This window comes from Micropterus dolomieu, linkage group LG02 (assembly GCF_021292245.1).
Source record: "Micropterus dolomieu isolate WLL.071019.BEF.003 ecotype Adirondacks linkage group LG02, ASM2129224v1, whole genome shotgun sequence".
In the NCBI taxonomy this organism is placed as follows: Eukaryota; Metazoa; Chordata; class Actinopteri; order Centrarchiformes; family Centrarchidae; genus Micropterus; species Micropterus dolomieu.
This window is the reverse complement of record NC_060151.1, coordinates 30,384,047-30,394,069: the sequence shown is the minus strand read 5'-3', so window position 1 is coordinate 30,394,069 and position 10,023 is coordinate 30,384,047. Positions and strand designations below refer to the sequence as shown.

The 10,023-nt window shown below is 43.7% G+C and overlaps 2 protein-coding genes across 7 annotated transcripts in view; both read right to left on the bottom strand.

The window, feature by feature from the left end:
- The window catches only part of atxn2l (ataxin 2-like), a 37,084-nt gene extending 28,884 nt beyond the window's left edge, over positions 1-8,200 (bottom strand). For 3 of the 5 annotated variants that reach the window (XM_046037594.1, XM_046037619.1, XM_046037601.1), the window contains exons 1-2: positions 7,980-8,200; positions 7,777-7,881 (exon numbers count right to left, since the gene is read on the bottom strand). In XM_046037594.1, the coding sequence (XP_045893550.1) occupies positions 7,777-7,881; positions 7,980-8,077 (203 nt within the window). In that variant the 5' untranslated portion in view covers positions 8,078-8,200. The remainder of the gene's footprint in view (positions 1-7,776; positions 7,882-7,979) is intronic. The other 2 variants (XM_046037609.1, XM_046037652.1) reach the window with 2 other exon arrangements.
- Positions 8,176-10,023, bottom strand: part of sh2b1 (SH2B adaptor protein 1) — an 18,207-nt gene continuing 16,359 nt past the window's right edge. For both annotated transcript variants that reach the window (XM_046037693.1, XM_046037685.1), the window contains one exon: positions 8,176-8,347. In XM_046037693.1, the coding sequence (XP_045893649.1) occupies positions 8,326-8,347 (22 nt within the window). In that variant the 3' untranslated portion in view covers positions 8,176-8,325. The remainder of the gene's footprint in view (positions 8,348-10,023) is intronic.

The following is a 10,023-nucleotide window of genomic DNA, read 5'->3' as shown; positions in this document are numbered from 1 at the left end:
ACGCTGTTGTAACACGTGCAGGATGTGGTTTGGCATTGTCTCGCTGAAATAAACAGGGACGTTCCTGAAAAAGACTTGGATGGCAGCGTATGTTGCTCCAAAACCTGTACGTACCTTTCAGCATTAATGGTGCCCTCACAGATGTGCAGGTTCCCCCTGCCATGGGCACTAACACACCCCCATACCATCACAGACGCTGGCTTTAAACTTTGCGCTGATAACAATCCGGATGGTCCTTTTCCTCTTTGGCCCGGAGGACACGACGTCCATAATTTCCAAAACCTATTTGACACGTGGACTCGTCAGACCACAGCACACTTTTCCACTTTGCGTCAGTCCATCTCAGATGAGCTCGGGCCCAGAGAAGCCGGCGGCGTTTCTGGCTTTCGCTTTGCATGGTAGAGTTTTAACTTGCACTTGAACTGTGTTAACTGACAGTGGTTTCCTGAAGTGTTCCTGAGCCCATGTGGTAATATCCTTTACACATTGATGTCGGTTTTTAATGCTGTGCTGCCTGAGGGGTGGAAGGTCACGGGCATTCAATGTTGGTTTTCGGCCTCACCGCTTACTTGCAGAGATTTCTCCAGATTCTCTGAATCTTCTGATGATATCATGGACCGTAGATGATGAAATCCCTACATTCTTGCAATTGTACGTTGAGGAACGTTGTTCTTAAACTGTTGGGCTATTTGCTCACGCAGTTGTTCACAAAGTGGTGAACCTCGCTCCGTCCTTGCTTGTGAATGACTGAGCCTTTCGGGGATTCTCCTTTTTATACCCAGTCATGACACTCACCTGTTTCTCAGGTGTTTTTTGAGCATTCCTCTTTTTTGGAACATGTTGCAGGCATCAAATTCAAAGTAAGTGAATATTTGCACAAAACAATAAATCATAAATCAGTTTGAACATTAAATATCTTCTCTTTGTAGTGTATTAAATTGAATATGGGTTGAAAAGGATTTACAAATGAATGTATTCTGGGTTTATTTACATTTTACACAACGTCCCAACTTCATTGGAATTAGGGGTTGTATAATATATCATAAATCCTGAAGCTCATGTCAGACGTTTTGGCCTTGGACTTAATGCGTTTAAGGGTACCTTCAGTATTTTTAAACTTGGCTTCTGCTTCCACATTTGTTGATGTTGAAATGACTTGTAGGTACAGAAAGTCTTGAATCTGTGCAGTAGATTCCTATTCCTTCCTGTGAAAATGGCATCCACAAAAAGAGCTTCTTGTTGGCAGCGAGGGCGAGTTCAGGACTGACTAAACGTAGCAAAATGTTTTTTTCAACACCCTGTTAAAGCCTTTTAAAGTTTTTAAAGTTAATCCGTAGGGTTTAATATGGAGCTGGCCCACCCTTTGCAGCTATAACAGCTTCAACTCTTCTGGGAAAGCTGTCCACAAGGTTTACGAGTGTGTTCATGAGGATTTTTGACCATTCTCCTAGAAGCTCATTTGTGAGGTCAGGCACAGACGTTGGACGAGAAGGCCTGGCTCGCAGTCTGCGCTCTAATTCATCCCAAAGGTGTTCTGTCAGGTTGGTGTCAGGACTTTGTGCAGGCCAGTCAAGTTCTCCACACCAAACTCACTCATCCATGTCTCTATGGACCTTGCTTTGTGCACTGGTGAGCAGTCATGTTGGAACAGAAAGGATCCATCCCCAAACTGTTTAAAAGTTGGGAGCATAAAATTGTCCAAAATGTCTTGGTGTGCTGAAGATGCAACATTTCCTTTCACTGGAACTAAGGGGTCGAGATCAACCCCTGAAAACAACCCCACACCGTAACCCCCTCGTCCATCGGATTGCCAGACAGAGAAGCGCCATTCATCACTACAGAGAACACATCTCCACTGCTCTAGTGTCCAGTGGCGGCGTGCTTTACACCACTGCATCCGACGCTTTGCATTACACTTGGTGACGTAAGGCTCGGATGCAGCTGCTCGGCCGCGGAAACTCGTTCCATTAAACTCTCCACACGCCACCGTTCCTGAGATAATCCGAAGGCCACACGTTTAGAGGTCTGTAGCTATTGACTCTGCAGGAAGCTGTCGACTTCTCCGCACTGTGCTCCTCAGCATGTGCTGACCCAACTCTGTGATTTTATGTGGCCTGAGTTTCTGTGTTCCCAATCGATCCCAATGATCTAATGCTTTAAACCCAAAAAGTCTCACATTCACTTCAGGATTTATAATGAATTACATAAGAAATGTTGAGGAATGCATTTTATTTAAACAGTGAAGGTGTGAAATATGCTGTCTTATGTTAGTAACACAACTAATCAGTAACATCTGTGAGGTAGTGTTGTAGTACTTGATGACCGGTCTTAAGACCACTTTTTGATGGACTTGGTCTCGTCTCGGACTCGACCGCATTTGTACTGGGCCTTGTCCCGGTCATTGAGGACTCAGGATTTTATTTAAAGACCAGTCAAGACCATAACTTTGGGAATATCAATAAATTGCTTTTGCATTGTCTGATTTATTTAATATAGAATTATATTTATTATATTTATATATAATTATAGAAGTACCTGTGATCTGGTTCCACATTTAATTGTGCGTCATATAATCTGGGGAACTGGTCTTGGTCTCAGCCCCTATATAGGTCTTGGTCTTGTCTCGGTCTCGATAAACTCTGGTCTCGACTTGGTCTCAGCCCCTATAGGTCTTGGTCTTGTCTCGGTCTCGATAAACTCTGGTCTTGGTTTCGACTTGGTCTCAGCCCCTATAGGTCTTGGTCTTGTCTCGGTCTCGATAAACTCTGTCTCGGTCTCGACTTGGTCTCAGCCCCTATATAGGTCTTGGTCTTGTCTCGGTCTCGATAAAGTCTGGTCTCGGTCTCGACTTGGTCTCAGCCCCTATAGGTCTTGGTCTTGTCTCGGTCTCGATAAACTCTGGTCTCGACTTGGTCTCAACCCCTATAGGTCTTGGTCTTCTCTCGGTCTCGATAAACTCTGGTCTCGGTCTCGACTTGGTCTCAGCCCCTATAGGTCTTGGTCTTGTCTCGATAAACTCTGGTCTCGGTCTCGACTTGGTTTCGGTTTGCGCGGCCTTGACTACAACACTACTTTGAGGTTTCTGGTGAAACTGGCAGCGACTATATGTTTTTTAAGCAGACTTTTGAAATGTCGCAAAAAAGAAGAAAAAAAGTAAATGAGAAATATGTGTGTTTCCATCAGGTGGTTTGGAAGCAAATAAACCAGGCTACGGAGAGCGTAGTTACGTCAGTAGTTGACGTTACACATGGCTGTAATAAGGTGGTGGCGCAATGGATAATACTATGCCTTTGGTGTGAGCCCCGGGTTCAATCCCCCACTGTGACCCATCCACCACTGTATCCCTGAGCAAGACACTTAACCCCTAACTGCTCCAGAGGCGTGCGACCTCTGACATGTATAGCAATTGTAAGTCGCTGTGGATGAAAGCGTCAGCTAAATGAATTGACACAAGATGTCTGGGTTCCAAACCAGAAACAAAACCAGGCCATTGATCTTAGAAAAATGGAGAGAGGTCCTCAGGAATGTGTTTCAAGGGAGTAAACTGCTACCAGCCATGTGTTTCCATCTCCCATTTAGCGCTCTTTTTTGACAAAGGCAAAAACCGCCTCAATCGAGCATAAAACTTTTTTGGTGAAATTCAGGATTTTTTTTTCCAAATTTTGCCGTTTCCATCAACCTTTTCTAACACGATACTTCAAAACGTGCATAAAAAACGTCAATGGAAACACATCTTATGACCGCTAGTCATTTCGCTCCAGAACACTGTAGTTACCCTTTAAACCACGAGTATTCACACTTTCAGAACACATTCAGAAGTATGTGTACCTAATAAAGTGACCCCTAAGTGAATGTAATTAACCAATAATAGCATTTAAAGCTTGTAGGAAGAAGAGCAAAAAAAAAAAATGACAACACACATCAACCACTCTGTTTCACTATATTTATATTATATCATTAAATTCAATGTAGTACCTGAAACTAACCACACAGGGTGGACAGACAACGCTGCCCGCCCTCAACACACGGTCCCAGCAAAGAGAGAAAAAGAGACAGAGAAAGGCACAAAGAGTTTTGAAACTGAGAAAAGGACACGTGATGATTAGGGGAGGGGCTGTGGGGTGCATACAGACAAATACATGAGCAAAGAAAAGAGCAGTAGACATGACTGGGTAGGTTATGTGGTGGCGTAAAGAAAGAGACAAGCTCTAAACTGAAAGATGAACAGAGGCCGATGACGAGACGACAGACACAGAAAGGCACAAGTAGAAAAAGTAGGTTTTTCATTGACATTTTCTGCTAATTGTGTTTTTTATTTTTTGATGAACGGAGGGTGAGGTTGAGGAGGAGAGGACAGCATGAAAACAGAGAGAGAGTGAGGATTACCGTAGCCTTGAGAATGAGGCATTATAGCAAATCTAATTTATTATTTTTTTTTGTTTCCTTCTTTTTATCCCAAAAAATAAAAAAAAGGCACAAACACATTTTTTTTTTTAAACTGAATTACAAGACGGAGTCGGAAACAAAACGTCACATGGAGTAAGCATACAAAATAAAAAGTGTCATAAAAACAAATAAAATTAATACTATTATTATTCTGACTGTCATTATTATTATTATTTCCATCAATATTATTGTTATTGGTATCATCAATAAATTCTCTCTGACAGAGAGAAAAAGAGAGAGAGAAAGAGAGAGAGACATATATATATATATATATATTTATATACTGAGTGATGCTGTGAGTGTGTCTGAGGTAAATGTTTCCTGCCTGCTCTCACTCACGTGCCACGTAGACCCGAGACATTACATTCCCTGCCGCGTCAAACCAAACCCCATTTACAAATCTGCCTGTTTAGTGCTGGCTTGCGTACTGGCAAATGTGCGTTCTGTTTATTGTCTTCTCTTTAAACCATCATGCATTCAGTACAGATTAGATCCCTCTTTTAAAAGCCATGTGTAGGGTTGCAGCTAACAATTATTTTTGTCATCAATTAATCAGTAGATTTTCAAATGCGTCTATCAAATGCCAGAAAAAATAAAACAATGCCCATCAAAATCTCCCAGAGAGCTGTAGGTGAAGTCTTCTAACTGCTTGTTTTAGCCAAACAAGATATTAGATCTACAATCATATAAATCAAAAAACCTTCAGAATAATCGAATAATCAACTACTCAGTTTTGCTTGCTGGAGTTTTAAATTACCAAGATTATGTCACATAGATCAGTTTTATAGATCAATTACAAGCATTAATTAAAAAAAAACACATTTGAGTTTCCAGGTTGTTTACTCTTTTCAACTTTTAAATAAAGGGTTTAAAAGGTGTAACTAATGGCTTTATTGATAGTTAGTAAAGCATTTACTATCGTTTTATGTGACTTATTATAAAGTGAGAAAACTGAGTATTTATTAATGGAGTACCAACACTTACAAGTGCATTTTTGCCAAACAGAAACAATGGGATAGGAATAGCATTAATAGGAAGTGCTACCAATAATATTAATTCCTTTCAACCTGCTACTTCTTTTTGATGTTTTGCCATCATAATGACTTTCAATTTTGTTTTAAATATCAGGTGCCGAGTTTGACGTACCTTCAGTTCAGTGGGAAAACACAGCTGAACCCAAAGAGTGGCTGAAATACATGCAGTGGGACTGAGCTTCATCCCAGTTATCCCCTCCCTGTTTGAGCAGGAAGGACGGTTAAAGGTCAACTTTAGTGTCGTTAAAGAGTTTTTCTGCACCAGCGGCTAATTTTAGTGTTTCTGTGTAAAGAGTTTCTGCTATATTTCCTCTGCGACATCCATCACCTGTTGCTGCACATTTCACTTTAATAACATGGTGCTGGCGCAGTATTTAAACAAGCTCACACATTTTGATAGTCAGAAAAGGACCAAAGTGTCGACCAGGTACCGTCAGGTGAGGTGTTGGTGCTCTAAAGAAAAGCCTAAACACTGCAGTTTGTGCTCTTCTTTATACAAACATTGACAAGGGAATTAATTCTCTCTGTGATTATGGACCTTCGCCAAAACTGCCTGCCAACATTAATATCTGGCTCGCTGCCAGAATACGGTGCTTTGATAGGAACAAAAAATATAAATAAATAAATGCTTTGATAACTTTGCTTAAAAATAGATCTCAGTCATGACAGCAACAGTTACTCACATAATCACTTCCTCTTTAGTGGTTTTGCCTACAAAATAAAAGCACGAGAAAGCTTGTTTACTGCAATATTGTATTTAGAGCTGAACTGAGCTTTTACTTTGAAAAATTCTGAATGACATTAAAAGAGTCTGTAGCCTGCTTGACACACCTCTGAAAGAGGTCAGAAAACGTGATTCCCTTAAATGTCCTCTGCCTGGAGATACTGGGGAAATGAAAAAGCGTTGATGGATGTGGATCAAACACCGAAACAAAAACAGTGCAGCACAAGCTGTGATCTGAGAAACATTCGCTGCAGAATTAATTTGTTGAAGAGAGAAAAAAAAAATCATCCCGAGGTGGGATCAAACACTCAACTTGTGTGCAGACCCCTGCAGTATATTATTACTACTTCTTCTTCTAGCGTACGTATTAAACACAGTGATGAGTGTCTGCACTGCCTGAATTCAACCAGAAGTAGAACAAGAAGATCGTAGTGACGAAACGCGCTCTGTAGCCTGTTTGTCCGTTTTCAGCTACAGAAGAAACATAACGATGCAACGTGGCGACGTCCATGTAAGAGGACCCGCGGTTATGTAGATATAAATGTCTCATTCTAAGGTAATAAAAACATAATGGTTCATTATGTAAATTCTTTACACACCACTGAAAACATAGATATGGATCTTATATTGCATTTCTGTCAGTAGATCCTCAGAAATATTACATACTGAACCTTTAAAAACAGAGTTTTAAAACAAAGTGTTGTTTGCACGGTACAGAATATTTTATCAAAAACTCCGTCAGCAGCATCGTGTTTCTGCGTTGCATGACTTATGAGAGCCAATCAGAGAGCCGAGCGTCTGCATCATCGTTTCTAAAGTCCTCCGTTTTTGCCTTCTTCACTAAAACGCCCTCCGGAGTTTCAAAACTCGTTTTCAAACTTCTCCGTTTTAGGTCTTCGTTTTCGCCGTTTTAGTCTGGATGGGAGGTGCAGACACAGCAAAAGGTCTTTTAAAACGAAAACGCAGTAGCGCGGATGGGGCCTAAATCTGTCTGACGTGACTTACACTTGGATTTTCTGAAAACGTGATCCAGCGTAGACGCATGAAGTGGCTCAGTGTGAACGGTTTCTTTTTGGATCCAGTCTCTCCAACCTGACTGAAAATCCTGTAGCAGTGAAGCAGCAAACGTATCTAAACCCACATCATGTCATTAGTGTTAGTATTATTATACATTCATCAACATATTGTGTTTATTATTGATTTTAAATTCACATTTCACATGTCGGCTTGGTCTCGTAGCAATCGTGTGTTAAAGTTAATACGGAGAACCTTCATGCAGAACCGTTAAGCCAGGATAGGTCATTTTAAAAAGGGGCTCGCTGTGCACCAGCAAGAGTGTAACGTCTCGGGTCTACCCCGTGTGTTTGGCGTCTGGCTGGCGTGCGTCGTCTCGGCAGGACCACTGTGAGGTATCGGGACTGCTGGCTTCACAGGGCTCAAGCTCTCACTACTGTTCACTTGCACGTACAAGAAAGAGCCTGCTGTGAGGCGTACCGGCAAAAACAAAGCTTATCTGACTAAGAAATAAAATAATAAATGTACCGCTAGTTAGTGTTGTAAAGCTGCTCTCACCCGTCTCTCCGTCTGCTTAGTCTTCTCTCTCTCTCTCGTATAGTGTTAGTACTTTTACACCACCTCCTCCTTCTCCTCCTCCTCTTCCTCTTCTCCTCCACCTTGCTAACAAAATAAAAATACTGGTTATGAATGGCTATAATGTACGCCGCTTCATCCACTCTCACGTTCGCTCACACACACACACACTGTTGGATACACACAAACACACACTCCTCCTCTTCCTCCTCCTCCACATGGCCTTCCCTTCATCAGAAGAAGGAGTACTGGTTGTCGATGGCTCGTGGCGCCCTCGCTCCATCCCTCTCTTCTCCCTCCACAGCTTCTAGTTGGCGGAGAGGAGTGTCCCTGTCCCTCTCCTCCCAGTCCTCCACTCCTCCTCCACTACCGCCTCCGCTGCCTCCACTTCCTCCTCCTCCTGTCGTTGCCATTGTCACCACAGCTGCTCCTCCTCCTGCCCCTCCCACCACCTCCGTCTCACTTCCTCTCTCCTGGGGAGGAGTCGGGGGCGGCGGCCGGCCCGGTGGTAGCGGAGGAGGCTGAGGAGGGCTACGGGGTCTGCTGGTCAAGTCTGCATGGAGAAGAAAGAGACGAGAGGAAGAGAAAAGAAAGAAAAGGAAGAGGGGGGAGAGAGAATGAGAGAGAAGTGTAAATTAAGGAAGGCAGAGGGAGGTGGAGGAGGGGGGAGGGGCAGGAGGAGGAGGAGGAGGAGGAGGAGGAGGAAATAAGGCCAAAAGTGTAAGGAGTGAAGTGACAGCGTAGTCGGAGGGGAGAGAGGCGGGAGAGAAAAAGAGAAAATGACAGTGAGTGGCCGGTTAGGTGGAAGAAGTCTGCGGTCATGGAGTCCATGGGAGTCATGGAGGCGGTCCAACTCCAGGAACACACACAAACACACGCACACACAGTTTCAACACTATGATGTCGTCTCTTAATCCATGTATAGTGTAAACAATCACATAAGTCAGCGTGTCGCTCTTAACGACCAATATGCGCTTACTACAGATGAATCGGTCTCAGTGTTTATACCAGCCGATAAATGAAAATTATAAAAGAAACGGAGAAACAGATCCATAGATCATGTTCTGAGAGGTGTAGTTGCATAGTTAGTCCATCAGGGGGCGCAACACACAGCAATCAGTACTTTTGTTCAAAGTTATATATAAAGTTTATTTTTAAACTGCCTTTTGCCATGTTATCTTAGGGATAATCGTTGTTTATGTTATCGGTTTCTGAAAAGAAACTCTCTCTGTATGCGTCTCCTCTGCTGACTTTTTTACATCATAAACACGTTTCGTAAAGACACCCGAACTCGTCTGCTGAATTTTTCCAACCGTGATTCAGGTGCGCTGCACGTGGAGGAGGCGTGTTAATGACCTACCCTATCAAAACAAAACCAACAAGTTAGCTAACGAATTACATCTACACAGGTGTGTTCACTGTCGCTTTACCTGGTCCGTGTTTGTATAATATCCATCGTATCCACTTTTAACGTAATAGATAACCACATATCTGGTCACCATTAAGACAGCTGGGTGGCCGTTAAGACACCTGGGTGGCCGTTAAGACACCTGGGTGGCCGTTAAGACAACTGGGTGCCGTTATGGGTGGCCGTTAAGACACCTGGGTGGCCGTTAAGACACCTGGGTGGCCGTTAAGACAACTGGGTGCCGTTATGGGTGGGCGTTAAGACACCTGGGTGGGCGTTAAGACAACTGGGTGGCCGTTAAGACAACTGGGTGCCGTTATGGGTGGGCGTTAAGACACCTGGGTGGGCGTTAAGACAACTGGGTGGGCGTTAAGACAACTTGATGGCCGTTAAGACACCTGGGTGGCCGTTAAGACACCTGGGTGGCCGTTAAGACACCTGGGTGGCCGTTAAGACAACTGGGTGCCGTTATGGGTGGCCGTTAAGACAACTGGGTGGCCGTTAAGACAACTGGGTGGCCGTTAAGACACCTGGGTGGCCGTTAAGACAACTGGGTGCCGTTATGACACCTGGGTGGCCGTTAAGACAACTGGGTGGCCGTTAAGACAACTGGGTGGCCGTTAAGACACCTGGGTGCCGTTATGGGTGGCCGTTAAGACACCTGGGTGGCCGTTAAGACACCTGGGTGGCCGTTAAGACACCTGGGTGGCCGTTAAGACAACTGGGTGGCCGTTAAGACAACTGGGTGCTGTTATGGGTGGGCGTTAAGACAACTGGGTGGCCGTTAAGACACCTGGGTGGCCGTTAAGACAACTGGGTGC